At 44.5% G+C, this 25,310-nt stretch overlaps 1 protein-coding gene across 1 annotated transcript; it reads left to right on the top strand.

The window, feature by feature from the left end:
- The first annotated feature begins 523 nt into the window (after positions 1-523).
- VXN (vexin) lies at positions 524-23,089 on the top strand. The gene is made up of 6 exons (XM_029923969.1): positions 524-971; positions 5,096-5,151; positions 12,796-12,949; positions 16,886-16,947; positions 19,864-19,955; positions 20,673-23,089. Exons 1-6 carry the CDS (start codon positions 905-907, stop codon positions 20,854-20,856), a joined length of 615 nt encoding a protein of 204 aa, XP_029779829.1. The 5' UTR covers positions 524-904; the 3' UTR covers positions 20,857-23,089.
- The last annotated feature ends 2,221 nt before the right edge of the window (positions 23,090-25,310 follow it).

The following is a 25,310-nucleotide window of genomic DNA, read 5'->3' on the forward strand; positions in this document are numbered from 1 at the left end:
TATCAATATGAAGAAATGTCTGTTACGGTGTAATGAAAGGCAGTGGGTTTGACATAATACACATACATCTCAGCCATACCTTGTTTTTGTGAATATATATATATATATATGGAAAATATAAGACAAAATATAGGATACATGTTATTCTATATAAATATAGGATAATAGAATATACAGGATAAGATATAATAGTACATGTAGGATAACAAAAACATAATCTTCCTGTAAATCTAATCCTCCCACAACACCTTGAGTGTCGGGGCACTGCTTGTCACCATGTCTCTACAAGCACCTGCAAGGCTGTGCACAGCTCTCTAGAAATGTCAGCCTTGTCATATACCGGCATGAGGCAAAAATACTCTGGAAAAATAGTCCTTTTGTTTAAAATAGAAACCTATAAGGAAACCAAATTACCACACAAATTCCTGTTCTGGGGGGTGGGGGGAGGGCAGAAGACCCTTCGTTTCTGAAATGAAAAGAGTAATTGCTGGTACTAAAATTCACGTTTCCTTTTCGGTGAAATTCTCCAGCCAAGCTTGGCGCTAACCAAGTCGGCAATTTCACTTCATCATTACTTCACAAAAGACTTCCAAAATCACTGCGGCAGACAGGCAAAATAAAAATGTTAAATACATCCTCGCTGGGAGGGGACTGAAGCCTCCAGGCTCAATCAAAGGTTTACAATAATAGGATTCATAAAAAAAAAAAAAAAAAAAAAAAGACAGATGGGATTTGAAAATGTTGCAGTGAAGACTCTGGAATGAGATGAGATCACAGCACCAGCCTGTCTTTTGTGGACCTGCACAATGATCCCCGAGCCAGACTGGATTAGGAAACCTCGCGACTAGGGGTTCAGAGAGAGGCTTCCGGTTCCCGGCACTTTGGGGAAGAGAAGGCTGAAACGATGCATCAGATATACAGCTGCAGTGATGAAAATATAGAAGTTTTCACCACCGTGATCCCTTCCAAGGGTGAGTAAAATTGCCCTTGACTGTTTCCTTAGTGGCACCTTATGCCAGAGGGCAAGGACAATCACGTGCGTTTTACTATGGTTTATCCCCGTCTCTCAGAGGGTTTGATGGGCTGTTTTGATGGTATTTGTTATTATTGTTGTTGTTGCTTCTGCTGTTGTTTTTGAAAAGAAGGTACATGGATAAACATAAATCATTGAGAAACAATTGATCCGAGGGGGTGGGGTGGGAATGAGAGCAGTTAAATTCTCCCAGTTTCACTTAATTGAACACTGGCAACCCAATACGCCACGGAATGAAAGTGACAGCAAGCCATTGTTTAAGGAAAGAGAGATGAAAACAGAATTCCCAAAGAAGCTAGAGAAATTCTTTCGTGTTTTCCAATGAGCAAGTGGGCTCTGAAATGAGAACCAGCTGGCTCAAAAGTAGGATTTCTAACTATGCCATGGAATGTGAGGGGAAATGCTCCCAGCCAGCAGTGGCCTAAAGTCTAATAAAGTGGTCAAATACTGGCCTGACCCAGGGCTGGCCTCTCACACAGATCCCAGGGCCATGCTCCCAAACTTCACCTCAAACTCACGCTGCCAAAAAGTGTGACTCTATAAGCCCTTGTGCTCCAGGGTGAATGGTGTCAAGTCCCAGGAAGGGCTTTGTATGTGAGCTCAGGGGACAGCAGGTGTCTGGTTACTGGACAGTTTCCTCGTCCATCCCCTCCAAAGCTCAGCCCTCTCTCCTGCTCCCTCTGTTTCTCCCTGCAGCCCCTGCCTTGCTGGGGGAGCCTGGGACTCTGGCTTAGCTCTGGTCTCATTGTCAGACTTGAATGGAGGGGGCTGGATGTTTGCTGGTGTCGTGACCCTCTGTTCAAACAATTCCTTTATTCTTCCCGTGTCAGCCACTGACAGGGCCACTGCTCAGGGCGGGGGAAGGGAGAGATTCAGCCTTGTCACAAAGAGACAGCCAGCGGAACATAAATAAAGCTTTGACATCTATTGCCACATACAGAGGGAGAGAAAAGAGCAAGGAGTCTGCCCACGTGCAGGAGTTGGAACTCTGTTTGGAGACTCTGAAAAGTACCTGAAAGTCAAAGCTGACCCTCTGACCTGGCAGTTCCACCGCTGGACACTCTTATTATGGATGTTCACAGTCACATTGATTCTAGGAAAGCAAAACTGAAAATAATTTAAATATCCTTCAGGAAGGGAAGGGGTAAAATGTGGTATCAACATACTGTGGAATATTCCACAGTTGTCAACAGGGATGAACTAGATCTATGTGTATACACAGATCTCTAAAGCATAATGTTGAGTGAAAAAAAAGCAGGTTGAAAAATTTTATGTGTATGATAACAATCACTATATCTGGAAATAAAAAACAACACTGTATATTATTTATGGATATATGTCCAAGGAAAGTATGAAAACATAGATGCAGATAAGAATTGGTGATCTTACTAGCCCGAGGGAGGGACAGAACCAGAATTAGGGGAGAGTAGAAAGGGAATCTAAACTTGCCTAATTTTTCATTTCTTTTACACAACAAATTTGAAGCAAATATGAAAATGTTAAAAATGTCTATTTTCTGTAATTTTTTTCCATTTAACAATTTTTAAAGGGAGAAAAAAAATCAAAGCCTTAAAGCCCTTTTTAATTAAAAACTTATTCAACAATCCAAGAGCAACGTCACAATTCACCTGAATAAAATCATTTAAAATAGGGCCTTTGATGCCATTTGCTTAGCATAGTGGTCAAGAAACAGCTGCCACTTCTGCACTGTGTGACCTTGGTCAGGTTACTTTACCTCTCTGGACCGGAGTTTCCAGTTTTGTAAAAGGGAGAGCTAGAATTTATCTCCCAGGGTGATGACAGAGGGAAAACTGAACTATAGATAAAATACATAATGTATCTAAAACAGCATGTAGTAAGCACCATTAAATACATCACTTACAAAATGATTTCTATTTTTATTCCATATTTAGAGCAATGAATATTCAGTCAAAGATAAATATTTAATCCTATATTCCTTTCTTGCCATTTTCATTCATGGCCATCTCCTGGTAATAAATCAAGTATTCATTGGTATTCATGGGCATTTCACTGCTTAGGAAGTTGTTCTCTAGAAAAGGAGTATTTGCAGTTTTACATTAGACCGTGAATGGAAGAAGTTCACCTCTTTTGTTTCGATATTTTGCCTTATCTTGCCTTCTCCAAGGCTATCAAGCAGGGGCTTTCAGGGAGAGAGGACCAGGCCAGCTCTTCTTAAGTTACTGCTTATAAGAGAGATTGGTACCTCTTCCTTATGTCCCCACATTCCTTAACAGCAGAAATAGAACTGGCTTAATTTTACCTAACAAGGGTTATAGTCCTCCCTGATGTGCCCTTTTCCAAATGCTACCGTTTAGCATGACTAAAATGACCAAAACATTTTCTGACAGGGCTTCAGCAGCATGGGCAGTGTAGCCAATGGTCAAGAGTACAGGGTCTTTTTCCACTATCAACTGTGTGGCCCCTACCCGTCAGTATCCACACCAATAAAACAGTTAATGAAGAGTACCTAGCTGGTAAAGCTCAATGTGAGCTATTATTACACTTATGTTATTGTATTACATCTTCTACTCTGCACTCACATACATACATATATGGGGTTCAGCTTGAAGGCATGGGAGCAAGTCTATAACTGATAGTAAGTTTGGATTTTTACCTTCTGGAGAGAAAGAGGGCCCTTTAAGGGAAAGATTTCACATACAAAATTCACAGTAAATATGAAAGATAAAAGCTGTGGTTTTACCAAGAAGTTATATCAGAAGTTATTTCCTGAGACACACCAAAGAGGGTTTAATTCTAGAATGAACAGCACCCCAGCATTCAAAATAATTCTCTTGAGGATAAACAGCAATGGGGAGACATTATTAGTGAGGGGAATTGGGGAACAGTAGGAAGAAATGGAGAAAACTCCAGAAAGAGAAATCCTGAAGGAATGCTAACTTAGAAGTTATCGCCTATTCTTTCCACCTGCCTTCAATTTGCAGGGATAGAAGAAAATAGTAATAACCACTGCTAATTCCTGAGAACTTTCTCTTTGCTGGGCACTGGACCAAGGGCGTTATAAAAGTTTATTTATTTAATACTGTCACAGCCCTCTGACATGGTGCTATTAAGTACCCTGTCTTACAGATGAGGAGAGTCAGGTGTGGGAATGATGGGTGATTTGCCCAAGTCACGTACTTGGCAGAGTCCTGTTCCAATTCACACTCGCGTGAAAGGAATCGGGAACCCTGGCTATTAACCAGCACACCCTACGCCAGGTTTCACGGCTGTAGGCGCTCTGCAGAAAATACCAGCACCCAGCACTCATCCGACCACTTACCTGATATGTGACAAGAAGTCATCTCAGTTCTAGGCAGGGCAGTGACATGGCGGGATTTCAGTTCCAAGTAGATCATTCCAGCGCAATAGGGAAAAGAGATGCGTATTTCCATTTTCAACAAAGTACACACCTCTTCCCAACCAACATGTTTTAATGGTTGATTTTTTAAGCTTTTTACTGTAATAAAATATAAAATTTACCATTTAACCATTTATCAGTGTACAGTCCTGTGGCACGAAGTACATTCACACTGTTGTGCACCCATCACCACTCTTCATTTCCGGAATTTTTCATCATCCCTGTACCTGCTACGTAACAACCTGCATTCCTTTCTTCCCCCAACCCCTTCATAGCCTCTATTCTACCTTCTGTCTCTGAATTTAACTGCTCTAGGTATCTCCCATAAGTAACTTATACAATATTTATCCTTTTATGTCTGGCTTCTCTCACTTAGCTTAATGTTTTTAAGGTTCATCCATGTTACAGTATGTATCAGAATTTTATTTCTTTTTAAGGCTGAATAATATTCCATTGTATGTATATACCATATTCTGTTTACCCATTCATCTGTTGGACATTTGGGCTGTTTCCACCTACTGGCTATTGTAAGTAATGCTGCTATGAATTTTAGTAACATCTAAAATTGTAATCACACCCTATTCTCCCCACTTGCCCCTCCCCACTCTAGGTGCAAACCCTCTCTAAGGCTACATCAGCCTCACCAGTGTTCTCTAAAACCATTCCTTTCTCTCTCTTTGCAGTGTCCAGTCCAGCCAGAAGAAGAGTCAAAAGTTCTCAACACCTCTTAACCAAGAATGTAAGGACTTCAGTTTTGATCCCTTTTATTGGTTTTCAGTGCAAAAACAGCATATTGCTTCCTACTCTCTCTCCCCTGCTCTTAATAACCACAAAGTTTTTCTCTATTGCATGTTGCTGCTCTGTATTTCCTGTCCTCCACTTCACCAAAATAATTGACAAGTGTCAACTAGGCAGCAAACAGCCCTGAATTAGACCCTGCCACTCCGATCCTGCCATCTTCCCCAGACACAGAGAATAAATCCCACTCTCTTAACAAATTGTTGTTCTTATTTAAAGAGTCCCTGATGTGAGTATAGCATCTCTGCCCTAAGTGTTCTCCTGTGGTTGGCATTTGCTATGCTCCATTTAAGTTTTACAAAATACTATTCTTTTGGATAATTCCTTGGTGAATTAACAAGAATAGTTCCATTTACCCATGCATCCATCCCATATTTTCATTCCTACTATGTGTAAGGGACGCTGTGCTAGATGTGGAGATAGTGGTTTGTTGTTGTTTTGTTTTTTGAATGGTTTCTGCTTTCAGTTTTGTCACATATTACCAGGAATTCTGAATGGCTGCCAGTCTTCCAGTAATGCTTTTCCATTTACCTCCAACCTAACATCAACTTTCATTTTTTATATTATCTCTTGCTACTCTAATAAGCATATACATTACCTTAAAAGTAGTTTACATGTCATTAGAGCCAAATGGTGCTGTAAATCTCTCATTTTACTTACAGATTTCTTTATATAAAAATTGTCAATACATTTTTGTACTTTCATTGAAAAGTGTAACTGCTATATTTTTGTATTTTCATTGAAAAGATTTAACTGCTAATTGTTTCCCCTTGGTTATGCTGGAGTTTCTATCACAGTTTTTCATAGAACATTATTTTGATTTTCTAAGTAACTCAATTTTTTAAAGCCTTTCCTCCATTAAAAATAATTTGGAATCAGCACCCTAGTGGCTCAGTTGGCTGAGCGTCTGACTTCAGCTCAGGTTATGATCTCACAGTTTGTGAGTTCAAGCCCCACATCAGGCTTCCTGCTGTCAGTGCAGGGCCTGCTTCACACCTTCTGTCTCCCTCTCTCTCTGCCTCTGCTCATGCTCTCTCTCTCTAAAAAATGAATAAACATTTAAAAAAAATTTTTTAAGTGTCTTGGGAATGAGATGGGGATTTAGTCACTGTTTTATAAACATTTCTTTTTTAATTCCCAAAGTAGTATGTGCACATTATAAAATATCATATCAGAAAATTCTAAGAAGCTGTAGAACAGAACAGTTAAGAATACAGACTTTTGAATCAAACTGCCTGGCCTTAAATTCCAGCCCTATCCATTTCTAGCTAGGTAGCCTGGAGCAAACTGCCCACATACGAATAATAGGGGCATATCTCAAGAACCACTGGAAGGAGCAAATTATTTAATACATGGAAAGAACTTAGCCCAGAACCTGACACACACTGAGCATTCAATTAGTATTGGCACTTTCTTTTTAAACATTAAAAAAAACCCAACCAAGTTTATTTATTTGAACAGAGAAAGGGCACAAGCCAGGAGAGGCTCAGAGAGAGAGGGAGGCAGGGAATTCCAAGCAGGTTCCACAATGCCAGCACAGAGCCCGATTCGGGGCTGGATCTCAAGAACCTCAAAATCATGACCTGAGCCAAAATCAAGAGTCAGACACTAAGCCACTCAGGCACCCCAGAATTGGCACTTTTTAAGTGAAAATTTCCCATATACTAACATATCACTATTGTGCTTCATTGCTGAATAACATACTGTTTTGCAATTTGTTTTCAGTAAACAATAAATCTTGAACATCTTTACCTGCCAATTAATACATACGGATCTACCTCTTCCTCACGAAGGCTGTATACCATGCCATTATATGAATGTACTATAATTTTCTACCCAAATCAAATCTGAAGTCTTCTACATTATTTAACCAAATTACTAACAAATGAGGTTGCCTCACTGTCTCTACTAAAACAATGCCACAAGCAATATCTTTGAACATATCTTTCATGCTCTTATGCAAATGTTATTGAGGATAAATTCATAGGTATGAAAATATTGGGTCATCAAATCAACAATTGTACTCCTTAAACTTACATAATGTTATATATTACATCCAATTTTAAAAAAGAAAGCAATCCATTGCTAAAAGGATATGAACATTGAAAAAAAATTATAGTTATTGCCAAATTCCTAGCAAGTGTTTTCAAGTACTTTTACCAGAATACCTAAGCCAATATTGTATGTCATGATGTTGTTAATCTCTGACAATCTGATAGGTGAAAATATCTTGTTTTAATTTGCATTTCTTTATCAATATCATTCTTCATCTTTTCAGGGATTTGAATATTTTTTTCTCTATAGATTCCTAACTCATGTCTTCTGCACATTTTTCTGTTGTATGTCTTTCTAAAATGACTTGAGAATATTTTTTATGTTTTTTTAAATTTTATTTTTGAGAGAGAGTGAGTGAGAGTGCGCAGGCAGGGGAGGGGCAGAGAGAGAAGGAGGCACAGAATCTAAAGCAGGCTCCAGGGTCTGAGCAGTCAGGACAGAGCCTGATATAGGGCTCAAACTCACAAACCACAAGATCATGATCTGAGCCAAAGTTGGACACTTAACCCACTGAGCCACCCAGGTGCCCCAAAAAGGGCTTTTAATGGATGGAAAATTCCTTTGCAGTAGGGCAAGAGATTCTTACCTTTCTCCTGGTCCTTGAACTTAAGCCCACAGTCTAGAAGAAAAATGCTCTTGACTTACAAGGAGCAGTGAGTATTACCAAAAATTGAAAGGGAAATTGTCATCTGCAGGTAATTTAGAATTTAAGAAAAGTTTCACAACACACTTTTAGCTCAAGGGGCATCTGAATTTAAAGGAGCCACAAATCATTCATGATTCAGAGCAGATACCTTGGAAACTAGGAGTCTTTAGTTCTCAACCAAGTTCTTGCTTTGAATTTCTAACCTTAAACAATGTCCCTGTCTGAATCACTCCTAATACCAATACCTAATGGCTTTATAATGATAGAACAGTATTTTCAGAAGTTTTTAAAATGGAAACTAAATCATTGTACTTTCTAACAGTTAAGGAGGGTTCTAGGGAAGAAACTTCTCAGATTTAGAACCTAAATAAAGGAGACAACTCTCAGTGGTGATGATGAAGCCACCTGGGCCTGAGATACACAAAGTAACCAAAACAGGGGGCACGGTCTCCTGGAACATCCAACTGACTTCAACTGGGCACCGCAGAACCATGCTGCATGTCCTGGGAGTGGAAATTTTTGAGAAAGACTGTAATGTTTATGGTTTATGACGTTCCCTCTCCAAAATATTTTTACTCAGAGAAAAGAATGACTCAAGTATATGAATACATATTAAAATTTGTTTTCAATTAAAAAAATAAAATTGAAAGCTAGGGTCTTGTCTTCAACCATGCAATCTTTCTCCAGGTGAGGCGACTTAATAATACCCTCTGGCCTTTGAGCTCTTTTCTAAACTTGTCACTTCCCCTAACAGCCTGACTCATCTTTTGCTTGCAAATCTTAGCCTAGCTGTACAGAACATTCAAATTAGAAAAGATAAGAAAGAAAGGCTTAGTCTACCTAAGATGAGGAAAGTGAGTCCTAAAGAAAGAAGAAAGAATTGTCTCTGATTTTTTGTTTATTCATCAGCGGGCTCTTGGCTTCCCATTGAGTACCCAAGAAAAACAGTAATTTGCAACTGCTCAAATCTACCAATGTCTAGGACTTTCTTTATCCTGAAATTCTTATTTGTGTCTATTCTCACTCCTTGGGCTACCATGTGGAGTCAGGTTCCTTCCTTTACAAATATTTCCCCTCTCGAAGCCATCCTTAGTGCTGTGCAGCATCACTAAGGTGTGGTTAGTTAGGCCTCCAGTACAATGGAGCCACTGCCACCGATTGCCAGTCCCAGAAAAATAAGCAGTGTTAAGTACCACCACCAGGAAAAATGGAGAAATTAATGTGTAAATGTCACATTCTTCCCAGATTTCAACCCTGCTGGGGAGAAATTGGTCTAGAAATCTACTGATATTTCAAAATGCACTGAACAACTATACTCGAAATTTCTTATCTGGATGTAGACATTTCTACAGGTTTACAAAAGCACTCACTTAGAAGTCATGAAGTCACAGCTCTCATCCTGGCTCTGCCCCTTAGTTGCTCTGTGACTTTGAAGACACATGATGTCTCTTGGCCTCAGCCTCCCTATGAATAAAATTAGGGAGTTTGCTAGAACATTACTGTGGATCCCAACAGCCCTAAATCATGAGGCTGCTCCATCACGTAGGTCTCACCCGTCTTCCCAGTTCTCTACCAACCCCCTAGACTTCAAATAGAGGTGTGAATCAAAGAAGTCCGTGGACGGAATCCTGAGGCTTCTGTATTAGCCCATGCCTTCTGTTCTTCCAATCTCTGACCCAAGACCCGCAAGGGATCATCTGCCTACTGCACTAGTACATTCCCCTACTTTCAGAAGGTGGTTTGCTGACTAGGAAGGGAAAATCCAACATTTAACCTTGTCTCTCCCTTCCCTCTGCCCATTCCCTGGTCTTACTCCTGTACTCAGAGTGCTAAAAAGCCTGCTCTCAGATCAGTTTTTTCTAAGACCAGCAGCAGTAGCAAGTTTAAACTGTGTCCTACAGACCAGAAAATAGCCCCGGCTTTCAGGAGGCCACAACCATCCTTTCAGCTGTCCATTCCATGGTGTGGGCCCAGTGCACTCCTCTGGAGCCCTCTCAGAGCCTCCATTACTGCGGAAAATGAGAACCAAGTACAAGACCAGCTAAGAAAGGGAAATCTGAGCTGGACACCTCTCTTTCTTTTCCTGCCACTGGCCTCCTTTGGGGACTGCAGAAGATACCTGGAAGAGGCACTTGGCCCTAAGTCGAGACCTGGGAAGTAACCAGCCTCATCCCCGTGCCCAGGAAACCTCCTACATCCAGCAGAGGGCTGAGCCACTAATGCCTCTTGACTCCCTCCCTCCTGGTTCTCTTCTCCCACCCCACAGTGCAGAGAACGGACTGCGGGGGTGGTTTCTTGTTCCTGAAAGAGAACATTTGCTTCCCTTTCAGAGGAGGAAATGCTGGGTCTCCCTCATGGACTCCTCAGGCTCTCATTACCTGCCTTACTTTCTCCTTGTACAAAGTAGATCTGAAAACACACCATTTCTTACTCCTCCTCACTTAGAAGAATGCTGACAGGATGAAAATAAAATCAGAAATACTGATGACAGCTGAGAGCCCTGTGTCAGTAATGAGGCTCAGGTCTTTCCTGTTCAACCTGGAGGTTCACGTCCCAGGGGAGGACCCTTAGGCCAAATACTACATGTCCAGGGGAATGCAGCTCTGCACAACCATTAACCCAGAAAATTCTAGTATTCTGGGCAACATCATGGCTGAGCACAGTGCCAAGGGGAAGGAAGGTAAGGGGAGAACAGAGTGGACTGTTAGTGCAGGGTGGTCAGTGCTTCACGTCCCCAGTGAAACACCACCTTCTAATCATACTGCAATTTATAGATGTATCAAATCAACTTATAAGATGTATACCTTAAACTTATAAAGTCACATGTGTCAACTATAACTCAGCTGGGAGGAAAAAAGAATACATATTTTAAATCATTTGGGGGAGGGGGTGGGAAACCACCTTCTGCAGTGCCCAGAGAAAAAGGACTAATCCTACATGCTCCTCAATTATCAGCTTTCTCCAAAGACACAGAATGAATGAGTCTGGGCCCTAAAATGGGCTTGAGAAGAGTTAATTTCCTAACCCAGATAAGACCAAATTTGGGATATATTAATTTTATAAGCAAAGGACTATTGGTGGTAAACTGAAGCAAAGAGTGACAGCTTCTATTTTCCTCTTTGGGAGACATGACCTGCTTTCTGATTCCGTAGATAAATATGTGACATGAAGAGAGAGCAAGCGTGCTAATAAATCTCTACAAACGGCAGGCATTTACTGCGCCCCCGTACGGCAAGGATACACAAGAATATCTATCTCCTTTTCACATAACCACAAAATGTCAACACTCAGGTGTGAACTCAGGTCTGCATGACCCCAAATGGAGTTTCCTCCTTCACCACTGACAAGCTGAGAGTAAAAACCCAAACTTTGTTTTCACTTGCATTTAATTATTATTCAACATCTTTTCATGTTTACCATTTGTATTTCTATGGTCAAGTGCCAGCTCATGTTTTTTGCCCCATTTTTCTGTTGCTTTCTTCCTCTTCATTGATTTATAAGAGTTCTACGTACATAGGGATAATTTGCCGTCATGCATAACAAATGTTATATTGAGCCACATTCAATTCTAGAGTTGTTCTGTTTTGAACATGTATCTTTGACCTGTCTGGTATTTTTTTTTTTTTTTGGTATAAGAAGTGTGAACACAGATCATTTCCCCTAGCCACCCGACATTTATTCTAATATTTATTAAAAATCTAATTTTTCTCCATTAAACTGAAATATAACCCTATTATAATAAATTTAGTCCTATTTGCTTCAGCATCCTCCAAAAGCAACATAGTTGTTCTGTGTGGACAAGCGAGGGGGCCCTACTGCAGGCTAGACTACGGGGCGGAGGTGGGTCCACCTAATGCACAGATGTACCCAGTGCCCAGGACCTGGCACAGAACATGCCCTCGCAGGATGTCTGCTGAAGGAGCAAGAGAATGAGTGTGTGCTAACCTCAGAGAAGCCGCAGTGTACTACTGGAAATACTAACCAGCTTCAAAGAAGTGAAGAAATTCAGAATGAATGACCCCAATGCCCCAGATTATAAAACTATGCACGGTATAAGCCAAAAAATGCTGAGATTCCCTTCGTCACTCCTGACATTAAGATAAAATATGGTATTATCTGTCTCAAGTTTTTACATTTAAATTATTTCAATGATTTAAGCATGTTTATTATAAGTTTTAAGGCCCATTTTGGTAGGTCCTGCCGAAGGGTGTTTCCTCTTAATGTACTTCTCGAGATAACTGTTCAGCAGGTGATCATTACTGAAAACACCTTAGCTCCCAGCGTTCTGTCTGGCTTTCCGGAGACCCATGTATCGAGGCACACATGTGGAACCTCACCCCCCAGCCCCACCTGACACAGGCGATCTGCAAGGTGGGCGAATGCGAACATGGGAGCTGTGCCTGCTCGTCTCGCCAGCAGCGTCTTACTTTTTAAAACCTCGGAATCAGTGGGGCTCTGAGTCCTCTCCCTAGCTCTTTGTCTGCTAGAGCGTTCAGAAAGCTGTCCTGTGTGTGAGCAAGGGTGTCTGCTTAGCGCAAAAGCTGTTAAGACCCTGATCTCCAGAACCGTCCTCGTTTCAAATAGCCTGTTCTGTTGCCAAACCAGGTGACTAGCCCCGACTTTTGGCCTGATGGCTCAGGCTCCCGACTCTGTGGAGGGACTGCTGGTGAGGAGCCCCAGAACCTTCATATTCCTGCATCACGGCACCATTTGGCATGCTGATATTAAATAGAAGAGTAGACTGTTGGGAGGCCAGTTTACCCAAGCTCTCTCACTCTCGGTGGAATAAGGAAGACTCCTGTCATTCACTCTTGGCACAAAGTGCATCTGAAGATCCCGAGGAGAGGAATAAGCTAAGCTGACTGTCCTTCCTCCTCCCGGCAGGTGGTGATCGAGTCAGACCTCTACACACCGCGGCCCCTGGAGCTGCTGCCACACCGCAGCGACCGCCGGGACGGCGAGGGCCGCAGGTCGGGCCGGCTCCACGGCGGCGGCCGGCAGCAGGGACCCCACCTTGCCAAGGCCCCAGCCAGACCCGGTACGTGCATCCTGGATCGAGTTCCTAGAGCTTCCCTGGGGGACAAAGACGCGCTTAGACCAGCAGCCGCAAGGTCTGCGGCCTGGCTTGGGTTTTGTCCAACAACCTCACGCTCCTCCCTGGCGTCCTCCATCACACAGGTGAGCGCAGCACCTGTGGAGGGGGGCGTGCGCTTTGCCCCGCCCCCCCCCCTTGGGGCTGGCGCGTGTTGTTCCTGCTCTGAATACACCTGCTCTGGGGCCCCACCTACAGCTGCAACACAAAACATCTTCTATCTGAAAAACACTCCTGACTGTGTAAGGAGCAAAGATGCTTTCATCTACCATCTTGCTCCACAGGAAGCCCTGCTGGATTCAAGAGGAGATGAAAATCATTATGTTCTGGGGGAGAGAGAACCAGTGTAGACGTGACTCATGAAGAAACAGAAGATTACATTACTTATTTTACAGGCTGTCTGTGTAATTATACAGTCTCTTCATAAACTCCCATCTTAAGATCTCAGCATTGTAAATGTGAATGACTGAGGGCTATTTCAACAATCTCTAAAAAGAATTTAGGGATAAATTTGTTTTGAAAACTGGAAACATTATAGTCTTAACCTTCAGCACTATTTTTAAAAAATGGCTTCCACCCCAAGCAGTTAAACAAGAATCTGCATCTAGCCCACTGAAGTCTGTGATGGTATTTCACCTTCAATCGTTAGTTTAAGTTATTTATGTTACGTCCGCAGCCCAAGGTAATTCATAATTTAACTCCAAAAATGCACAATAGAAAGTCTGGGATGTCCTTCTCAAGTCTTTTCAGTGCCAACAATTTTATAGAAGAACTGAAATAATACATCGTGGACTATACCGCTTTATCCATCCAGCTTCTCTCTCCACACATGCTTGACTGGATCTCTAAGGTTTCTTTGATCACTAACACCCTGATCCCGTTTTTATGATCCTACGTCTAATAATGCATAAATCAAGCTATATTCTCTAGCTAAGTGATTACATATACACATATGTAAAGTGAAAGCATTAGGAAAACCATAATCTGCCTTGCAAATTAAGAGGAGATAAATTTTTCTCTGTGTCTATATATAGGTGGGTGGGTGGGTGCATGTGTGTGTAGAAAGAGAAAAAGAGAATATCTTCGCTACAAAATCATAAAGTGAACTTACAGCCATGTTTCTCAAATTTTAATGTGCAAAAGAATCACCTGGGAATCTTGTTTTCCTGCAGATCTTAATTCGGTAGGGCCGAGTAGGGTCCAGATGTTATGTTTCTAAGAAGCTTCCCCGTGATGTTACTGATGTTGGTCTGAGGACAATATATTGATTAGCAAGGATTTAGATATGGTATAATGGATGGTTCTCAAAGTGGGGGGCGGGGGGAGGGTCTCCAGAGCAGCAGAACCACCTGGGAACTTGCTGGAAATGCAAATTTTAGATCCTACCTAAGACTTATTGAGTCAAAAATGCGCTAGGACCCAGCAATCTCTGATTTAACAAGCCCCCCACGTGATTCTACTGCACACTGAAGGTAGAGGGCCACTGATCTGCAACCACCCCATGTCCATTTACAGAAAAGGAAACTGAAACCGTAGAAACTGTTTGACTCAAAGTCACATTGCTTATTAGCAATAGAACTGAGAGTAAATCTTAAGTCTTCTAATTTCCTAGCTAATGCCTCCATCCCCCCTTCATTCCCCACCTCTAGAGAATAGTGTCTTCCCAACTGTCTAGTTTTAGGAGCCACTTTCCTTCCTAAGTAGCTTATGGAAGCTTAACTGCCCTAGTCAGTCTTTTATTCTGAAAGAAGACAGTAAGTAATGAAATGGAGAGAATCTGCCCTACATGTGACAGTCAGCTCATGCAGGGAATATGCTAGTCAGGTTAAAAAAAAAAAAAAAAAGATTGAGCTGGGCATGGATTCAATTCCTTCAGCTCCCCCAATCTGATAGATTCCAGAGGGGGTTGGAGGAGACAGAAGGTTTCTGAGTCAAAGCTAGATCCAGTGCTTTCCACGGGAAAGGCTTGGCATTGGCCTTGGGCAATGAGTCCTCCATCCTCCCATCAAAAGGATGTGTGTCTCCAGGAATCTCAGATCTGGGGGCTTGCTTCTTTTCTGAGCAATAGGAGAAGGCTCCTGGATGATATAGCCTTCTCACATGGGAGAAAGTTTCTCTGAGAAATCTCAGAAATTGCAGGGACTCTGAAGGAAGAGGTCTTCACCAGAAGGCCCTGAGCAGGTGAGCCTCCATTGCCTGGAATGGGGGCATCCGCCTCCTGGGCCTGAGATAATTGGCTATCTGTGGAATGTCTCCACCAAGGTGTCCTCAGGTACCTGAGAACCAACTTGTTTAAATGGAATGCATCCTCTTCCTTCAAACCTCTCTTCTTTCCTCAAGTAGGATGTTTTCCTTAACATCCCCTTTGTCCTCCCCACCCCCACTCCACCCACATACTAAATACCAACAATGTCGATGCCTGGATATGTCTCATCTCCCCCTCTTGGTACCTACCTCAGGCTACCTGGACTCAGACCCCTCCATCTCTGGTATGTAGCATCCCACCCTGACCCTCAGACATCTGTCCCTCTCCCTATACAAGGCTACCAGAGGGGTCCTTCTGAAACAAAAACCTGCCTCTACCATCCTTCTGCTTCAAACAGTGTCCTGCCCATCCCCACTGCCCTGGGGCCCCCCAGAACCCATCCTCTGCTGACCTCTCCAGGGCTACCTCCTGTGACACACCTGTCCCTGCCCATCCATACAAACAGCAACCCTGAGCTGTGGTGTGATTCTGTGACTACTTCTAATATTCAGTTTCCCAGACCTTCCCTGACCCTGTTCTTCCTGTGGATTGCCCTTCCTGTCTCTCTCTACCTGGCAAATGCCTCCCAGAGTCCCTCAGTCAAGTTTCTTCAGCCCTGCCAGACTCCCAAAGCAGTGTGACATTCCTATTTCATCCTCACCTGGCTTCCTGTTAGGTATCTCCAGAGCCTCCATTTCTTCATCTAGAAAGTGGGGACTATGATGATATCTACCTGACAGGGTTATGGTAAAGATTAAATGAGACAGTTTATGTGTTTCATACTCAGCACAGTGCCTGACACAGTAAATACTCAAAAATATGAGCTACTGTTATGCCAGGGCACTGTACGTTACGAGGTAGTCTTGGTAGTCTTGTGACCTCATTTTATTGGCACTGAAATGTTTTCTTCCTTGGGTCGGGGAGTGTTTTATCTCTATTCACTGTAGTGTGAAGGACGGGGCTTGTTCTGGAATGTCTGCCCGCGGAGGGGACTATATTGAAAGCCAACTTTCTCCCACCTATTATCTGCTACCTCAGCTCAACACCTTGATTCTCAGAAGCTGCAGATGTCGGAGTAGCGATTACTCAGAAGTAGATTTGGCCTTAGGAATAAAGGCCTAGTAAGAAGGTTCTCACATGTCTTCCATAGCCAAGGACTTAGAACTCTGATAAACTCCAACCCTCCCACATTATAAAGCCGTGCTTCCCACCGCAGGCAGGACATCTCTGTTCATTTCCACAGAGGGGTGTCCAGGATCAGCAGGCTGAATAGATCCCAGCTGTAAAGACTTAACTCCTGATTACCTCTTGTGATGCTGCAACTTAGGAGGGAAGGAGGAGTTAAGGGCACATTCTCTGAGCATCTACTGCACACAGACACAGCATCAAATGCTTCCACACACGTGATCTAATTAGACCGTAGTTTCAGCCCTCTGGAAGAGTGCCAGGAGTGCAGATTACCCACTTGATAGTTGCCCCACTGCCTGACCCTACTGCCCGATTTTGATGCTTGGTACAAAGGTCTTTAGAAATTCCCAGCTTGTGATCGGTTAGCTAATGAGATCACTGACGCAGAACTAGGGGCAAGTAGAACACAGAGTGCCACTGACTAATGCCTCCTCTGTTCAACCTTGCAGTGGGGATTTCGGAACCCAAATCATCAAATCTGTGTGGGAATCGAGCATATGGAAAATCTTTGGTAAGTAAAATAGTAAAATAATCCTGGTTAGTTATATCTGCTGTGCTTCAAACTTCTTGCCTTGCCCTTGGTTCCAGGCCTGAAGATCATCAGAAGAGCTTCCTGGAGGGTTCTTTGCTCCTCAAGTCTATCATCTTATAGCACACCACTGGATGGTGCTCTCTTTCTTGCCAGAAATTCAGCTCTTTGGCAAACAGAAGAAGGTATTATTTAGTGGACATCTCAGTCATGGTGGGGAAAGGAGTGGTTCCTATGGTAGGCACATGCCTGGTGGAAATGCCTGACTGACTCTCGGGGGCAGCTGCAGGGGTAAAGAGATGTAAGAGTCTTGAACATTATGAAAACACAAAGCACCAGCCATCTTAGGTCAGGACAACCCTGGAGGATATCTGCTCCAGGTCAGGTTTTCTGGAAGCAGACTCAGATGTGGGGTTTGGGGTTTGAGATGTACATTAGGTGTCAGCACCTGTGACAGGAGAAGGGAAGTAGGATTGAGCAGAGGCAACTGCTCAACCACCATGCACACCTGATACCTCCTGGCAGGAGCTCCAGGGCAAGTGTTATCCATCCAGATTGTCTCGAGTTGAGCCCAACTGGCCAAACCTTTGTTTCCTCCTTGCTTTGTCATGGTATGTGGGCTGCCCTGGGGAGTGGGGGTTGGGGGCGGCAGGGAGGGCATCCCCTAAGGTGAGAGGCCCTCTGCACCCTAAGCCCACCCAAAGGAGCTGAGAGCCATTTGCTGCCTGCTCCCCTAGCAGTTGGGCAGCTCATCTCTCCCTGAAGGGAGGTCAGATGGTACATGTCCAGATCTAGCTCAGGGTTACTCTGAAAAAATACATCTCTGTTGTCTTCTTTTGGGCATGAATGTGGGTACTCTGGGTTAGCACAGTATGGGGTGGAATTCTGGCTAGAGGTCAAGTCAGATCAGGCATCCTGGGCTGTGTGAGCATCAGCTCACCAGACTGATGGATCATGCCTTGTGAGACCTCCAGAAAAGACCCTGGAGGTTGTGTGAGCCAGCCCCCCTCACCCTTAAGGAACAAATAGGGCAGTGAGCACTTCGCTCCCAGTCTGAGCAGTCAGATATAACCTAAATACCTTACTTAGGTCATCTCTGTACTAGGAAAACTCCACAAAAGGGCAATCTGTCTCATCAGGAGCCCCTGCCCTAACCTAGTACTCAAGAGACACTGAAGATGTCTGAAGCACTGCCACAACGTGCAGACTGTCAGGCTGCAACAGTTCTAACAGCTGCCCTCAACTGAGCCCAGAGAAGACCAAGGTTAAAAGAGGGTGGCTCACAGCCTTGGATTACCTGCCCCTCGCCTCTGGACTGCAGTCAGACAGTACCCTTGGCAGAGAGGAAACTGCATTTAAGAGGCCAGAATGAGTTGAGATGGGATAGGGTAGTAATGGGGACACAGTTACAAAGGAGGGGGCCAATACTAATGCAAAGGACAGGGAGGCAGGGCAGCATGATTGACCCTTTCCTCTGAGATTGAGGCAGTGCTGCTGGGGTCATTCAGCTCTTTGGAAGCCCCTTATCCCAGGGTGGGTGAAAGAGTGATGCAGAGTTTGCACAGCTAAATCTGATTCAATGCTGCCATGCACTGGAGGACAAATAAGGACAGAAGAGGAGGGACGAATGTTATGTTCCCAGTCAGGGCTGGGCTGTTGGCATGATGGGGAGAGCTCCCAAGAGGCCACAAGGTGGCACAGTAACTCTGCCCACAACCTTTGGCCAACTCTGGAGAGAAGGGGACCGTGAATCCTGATGTCCTTGACTTGGAATTTCCCAGCAATTCCAGGAATGTGGTGACCCTGAGCCTTCAATGGGGCTGGGGTAAAGGAACAAAGCATAGCATATGCCCATTGACTGAGCAAACTCTGGAATTAGCCCTGATTAGGTCAGTTACTTTTCAATTCAATCCATGTTTCTTGAGCACTCACCACCTCCTTTAGGAGGGCTGAAATGGGCCACCAAAGGGATTAAGTCCCAGTCCCTGACACACACCGTGCCACATTTGGGGGGATTGGGAGACTAGACAAGCACACAAAACAAGAAGAGAACAGCAGAAAGAGAGAATTGGTGAAATGCCAAAACCTGTCACATAGGTACTCAGTGCTACAGGGACAGGAGACATGAGGGCAGAGAGAAACCATCTTGGGCCCCAACCTGAGGAAAGACTTTCCAGAAGAAGTGGCCTTGAGGCAGAGATGTGGCTCAATCTGGAGAGTGAAGAAAAAGCCAAGGGAAGATGCAGAGCTGTCCGTGAGCCCAAGGACAGGCAGGACCAGCCCTTCTGGTACCGGAGCTGTCATGGTACCCACGGGCATCCCAGAAGGTGGAGTCACAAAGATGAGGTGGAGCCCGGTTTTGAGAAGCCTGGAAATGTGGGCTGCAGAGCTGGCCTCAGTCTGGCCTGCAACGGGGAGGCCCTGCAAACTCAGCGGGGCTGGGATAAGTGGTGGGTCTGGTTGGAAGCAAGGAGGTCCTGGTGATGGGAAATGGAGAGGATGACACTGATCTAGGCAGTCTTTCAAAACAAGAATCTGCAGGATTTGACAACAAAGTGGACACAGGCAACGGGAGTGTGAGGGGGGACAGAGTTCTCAGGGAAGATTGAGTTGCGCTCTCTATCAAGTTCTCCGGATCGGTGGTTCTGTAAGTGGGGTCTTGGGACTAGCAGCACCTACAAATGCAGATTCTCAGGCCCACATCAGACCTGCTGAATCAGAAACTGGGGTAGGCCCAACATTATGTTAACAAGCCCCACTGAGGAAATTAGATGCCTGGCAAAGTGTGAGGACCATTGTCCTCGGTGGTGGATCGATTTTGTCAGCTGGCTCCAGTCAGTGCCAGAGTTGGGACCATGGCCACAGCCTCACATTCCCTTCCCCTTCCGCACAACCCAGATTCCTCCGGTGGCCCGCATCTCCGTGAAAGCCCCGGCAGTGCTAGAGGGGACAGCCACGGGCTCCGAGAACGGAGCTGTTCTGACAAGAGGGTAAGTACTGTCTCCCCGCCAGCTGCCTGCAGGGCTCCCAACCCACTCCTGGTGGTGCCTCAGAACAGTAACAGGTGGCCTGGTTTACAGACTCTCAAGATGCTAAAACAAAATCCATGCCAGCTTTAAATTACCTTTTAATGAGGGCAATAATCCCGGGTCTCTGCAGTGCCTCATCAACTGTTTCCCTAGGATTAAGCTGAAGTGTTTTTGATGGTTTCCACTTCATTAACACTACTCTGTAGACTTGGAGAAGTGTCATTTGGGAGGGTTTTTGGTTAATTAGCTAAATGTAATTACAAGTTATATTGAGAACCTGCCGGTAGGCACACTGGTCTCCGAAATGCTTCATAAATAAGGGTAAGGGTTCCTGGCCAAAGGTGAAGAAGTACGTAAGATACAGAAGTTTCAAACCTAGTTTATAACCCCCGTGATACTGTTAACTCTGATCCAGAACCAGCAGCTAGAGTAGCAGGATGGGGCAATCCCGCCAGGAACTCCCTCACTGCCTTCAGTGTTGCACTAAGATGGAAAGCATGTATGCAAAACTCAAGTCGACATGTACATTTATGCCCCTGCCACTATCCTCCATACTGCTCACAGCAGGAAAGAGGGTTAGGGGGTGATGAATGGGGTCTACTCCTTGAGGGAAAAAGTTAAAAGTCTGGCTTTGTGAAATGATGGTCCTCCCTACCCACCCCTGGCTTTTCTCTTTAGATCCAGACATCTCAAGAAGATGACTGAAGAGTATCCTACCCTTCCCCAGGGAGCAGAAGCCTCCTTACCGCTGACAGGAAGTGCTTCCTGCGGTGTCCCTAGCATCCTCCGGAAAATGTGGACAAGGCACAAGAAGAAGTCTGAATATGTGGGAGCTACCAACAGTGCCTTTGAGGCTGACTAGAGGTGACCCTCCCCAGGTGCCCTGCGTTGGCCAAAGTTCACCGTACGAGGGGAGAAAACTTCCAGATGGGAACTGAGCCACAGTCACCTCTGCTGGTAGCTGGTCCAAACACATCACCATCCCTTACTAACCAATAGCCCTGGCTTAGGATACAGGCAAGGAACTTCCCTGGAAGGCAAAAGAAAAGTGTGCCTTCTTAGAATCGATAAAGCCATTGGTTTGAAAGTGGCTTTGGGAGGCCATAGAGATTATATCTATATCTTTAAGCAAGACCACACCACAATCAAACTTTCTCAACCCATTTTAAAGACCTCCAAGGAAGGAAGCAGGCAATTCCTCCGTCTTCCTTGGGAGTTGTTCTAATGTGTGTGATTTCTGCTATAAATATAAGAGCTTGATGCTTGAGGCACTTATGAACACCGTGGTTCTTACTATTCCTCTTATCACATTTATTTCATCTTGACAAAGTACAATTTTTAATGACAAAGCACTAAATATTTACTTCTAATATCCATTTGACAGTATTGTCAAGATTGGTATTGATCATTTGGCATGAGTGCATGAATTCTCTATTCTTTTACGTGCAGTTTTTCTATAGAAAAACAGGACTAAAAGTTAAATGTTGAATGCTAATGTTTTCTGAAGTGGCCCAGCCTAGTGAAATTAATAATACCTGGCACTGGTATCAGGATCTTAACTTTTGAAAGTGCTTTCCCACCCATTATCCTTTATCTTCACAAAGTCCCTGTTAAAGAAAGCGCAATAGTTGCCAACCTCCAGATGGGGAAGCCAAGGCCTTACGAGGCCACCTGACTGCATACAGTTAGTGGTATGAGCTACGAGGTCTTCGAGTCCACCAGACTCCTTGCTTTGCTTACTCTAGCTACTTATTTGAGGAAGGTTTTGAGAGAAAGCAGTATGTCTCTTGGGGGCAATGTTTGAAAGGAAAAATTTGATAAACTTGGAAAAAGTGACTTAAATGAAATACATCATTATGTATTAGGTTGAACTACAAGAAATTACCATTTCTATGGGTCAAAAACAACTGATTATTTCATAGGATTCAACATAGTATATAATACTGTGCTTTCCCTCTCTTAATGGAAATGTCTACAATCCTATCTTTAATAGCAAGACTACCATGATGCGACGACAACTCTCATGTATTAAATGTCCACCACACTGAACACTCGACATACATCCTCCCTATCCTTCTAACAACTCTGAGTTAGACGGCCTTATCCATCTAGCGGATGACAGTTTAAAGCAGGTACATGATTAGTGTGAAGCTGCCTGACCCATATGGGTGTCAGGCTTCAGTGCCCATGCTTGCACACCTTCACACAGAATAGTTCAGAACACAGAGAAGGATCACAGTTAGCAAACCATTTTCATCTCAAATGCTAAACACGTGATGGGCAGAGGCTCTCTAGAGTGCTGTGTGGGGACGAGTCTGAGACGAAGGAGTGCAGTGGTCAGTTAGAAATCCCTGCCCGCGGAGGGCGTCGGTGGCACATATCCTGCAAATTTGTCATCTGTTGCATCACCTCTGCCTCCCAGAAGGCTTCTTTTCTAATTGAGAAGCCTCAATTAATCCAACCCATTTAGCAAAATCAGACACTCCATAATGAAACTTAAGTCTAAGACTGGGCTGGAAATAGTCAGGTCTTGGTACAATGAAGAATTTGGCTGCGTTACCAGTCTCAGACTCAATGGTTATTCATAGGCTACTGCTCTGTGGCCACATGTGGCCTTCTGCTGAATTACCCGTTTCCTGGTCTCCGGTGAACTGTAAGGAGGCATGGAGGGATAAGAGGCCTGGTCTGGGCTTTCACCTTGCCGACCCCTGCCCTTCAGCCATTATTTTAGACTCTCGGCATCTATTCCTCACACTGGAACATTGGAGATTTGGGCATCGAGGGCTCTTTCAATGAGGGCCTAGTCTCAATGGACTAATACTCTTGCACAGTATAGATAATGGGGCCTAGAACACAGTTAGGGAGCAAGCAGGTGATTTGTGCTGGACCTATCAGAGTATCCCAAAACTATTTAACTTATTTATGGCTGATGTTTTCTATTTGTATGTGGCACCTGGAGATATCTGTAGGATAGAGCTAACTTATCTTTAATTTAACTATTTCATGATGAAGTGTTTGCCTTGCATAAAACATTCTAACTGACCAGTTCAAATAAAAATAAAGTATGCTTTGTTTGTGACCTCAATAAACCACCACAAGAGTATGAGGCTCCCTCATTGAGAGAAGGCTTTCACCAAGGGAAAGAATTATAAATCTGGACCTCATTGCTCCTTTACCTAAATGAAAAGGATTGTGAGAAAGAATCCAGAATGTTCTTTCCATCCTAAGGCAGTGTCTGGTTTTGATATTACAGGCCCTGCCCAACAGTTAACACCAGAGCCATTTCTGATGGGGCCTGGCCTGGCCATGACTAGTCCTCTCTGCTTCACCCTTCTCCCTGATCCTGTCCTCTCAGTCCCCACCACAAAGCCCAGGCTAGGGGCAGGGGAAGCCCGAGAGTGGCCAGCCCAGCCTGCTGGCCTCTGTCTCCCCTGAGGTAAGAGAAGAAGAGCCTTTCTCCTTTGTGCCCACCTCACGTTCAGCCCCACTGGAGACTGCCCCTGTGACTCACGTTGCAGCCACTTGCAGGATGCCCAGGCCAGCTGCAGACTGTTGTCCAGGATGACGGAGTCCGGAGCCTTCCTGGGCCAGAGGCAACAGGGTTTCCAGGACATTTAGGGTAATAAAATCGCCTGTGTTAGGACCAAGTCCAGTCAAATATTTCAGTTCTCACTTGTGTGCTCTCTGTTGGTCCCCCCACCCCTCCCAATACTTGAGTTGCCTTCAGAGCAGGCAGATGGGCAGTGGGCAGGCAGAGCAGCAGCCGTCAGAGCCCAATTTTAAAAGGAATCATGTGACGTGTTGTCTCTAACTCTAAATTGGCAGAGACCTAAGGACAAGCAAGGAAAAACACATGAAGATAACTTGCCTAAGGATTCTAATCCTTAGGAATTGCATTTAGTTTTTAATATAAGAAATGTCAGCCTCTGTTGAGAGGTTGGTGGTGAATGCATTGCCAAAGTGCACAGGAAGAAAGATTTCATTTTGCAGACAGGCCACATGCCTAGAAAAAAAGTTTTCTGTTTTGGGTTTTTTTGGGGTTTTTTTTTGGTTTGTTTGTTTTTTGGTCACTTTGGACCTGGCATAAGACTCACACCTATTAATATCCTTTGTTGGGAGGGAGCATGTAGTCTGGGGACAGGCATGTGCTATCAAGGGAGTGGCAGCAGAAGAAACCTGACATGGTACTTGTTCACCTACAGGTCCGTGTCAACCTGGTGCCTAGCCCTGAGTTGAGATCTGTGGGAAACCCAAGTAGAGAGACTCATACCACTTCATATCATAAGTCCTTCCCACACTCCCAGCACTCCTGGAGACCTCATAAATCCCGAGTCCTGGGCAGGGCCGTGGGAGCACAGGTTGCTATGAGGCTAAACTCCCCTCCCAGGGGCAAGCAGCCAGGCCTTTGCCTGATAGCCTAAGAAGGGTCTGTGCTTTTCCAGGAAGAATGGGGTGGGGGGGGATCTGGATCCTACCCAACCCCAAATAGTCAGGACTGAGGGGGGTGGTACCTGGAATTCTGGGGAAGTGCTGATCAACATTTCAGACTCCATCCACAGAAGACTAAATTGAGTTTCCTACTCTTTGACAACCCCAGCCACTCTTCAGAGAGAGGCCCTCCTCCAACACAAACCAGCTTTTTGCTCACATCACAATCCACAGAGTTCAGGATTCTAGCAGTCTGGCAATTCCAGGAGTTAATCAGCAGCCCCTGATGAATAAGACACAGCTATTTCTAAAATCAAATGCCACAGCTAATGCTCCAAATGTGATCACATTCTCTGGGTGACAGTCTTCCCATATAGAGCAAGAGGCAAAGCCAACAATGTCTCCTATGTCTGCCCACCCCCACCCCCGTTCATCTTCCCAGTAAGCATCCACACACACACACACACACACACACACACACGCACACACACACCTTTCTCTCTGTTGTTTCCCCACACCCTGCTCTTTGACATCTGAGGTCTGAGCCCGCATGGTTTCCTCTGCCAGCCCACGGTTCCCATCTCCTCTGTTTCACAAAGAACCTCCCACTATGGATACCCCATGCTCTAAACTTCCCCAACTGTCAAAACCTCACCAGCTGTGAGAGCTTGAGAAGTTGTTGAACCTCATGGAGATGGTTTCCTCGGCTCAATCGGCCTGCAAATGTCCTAGAAAAGACTAAACAAGATAATTGCCATTAATCTACAATGGTGCCCACAAGTACCATGGTACATGCGAGGAAATACCAAAGTGCTTCCCCACTAGCTGGCAATGGCCAATGCCCAGAGCTCCCCACTTGCCCTGGTTGCCCAGCCCCCTCCTGGGATT

Source organism: Suricata suricatta, chromosome 15, assembly GCF_006229205.1.
Source record: "Suricata suricatta isolate VVHF042 chromosome 15, meerkat_22Aug2017_6uvM2_HiC, whole genome shotgun sequence".
In the NCBI taxonomy this organism is placed as follows: Eukaryota; Metazoa; Chordata; class Mammalia; order Carnivora; family Herpestidae; genus Suricata; species Suricata suricatta.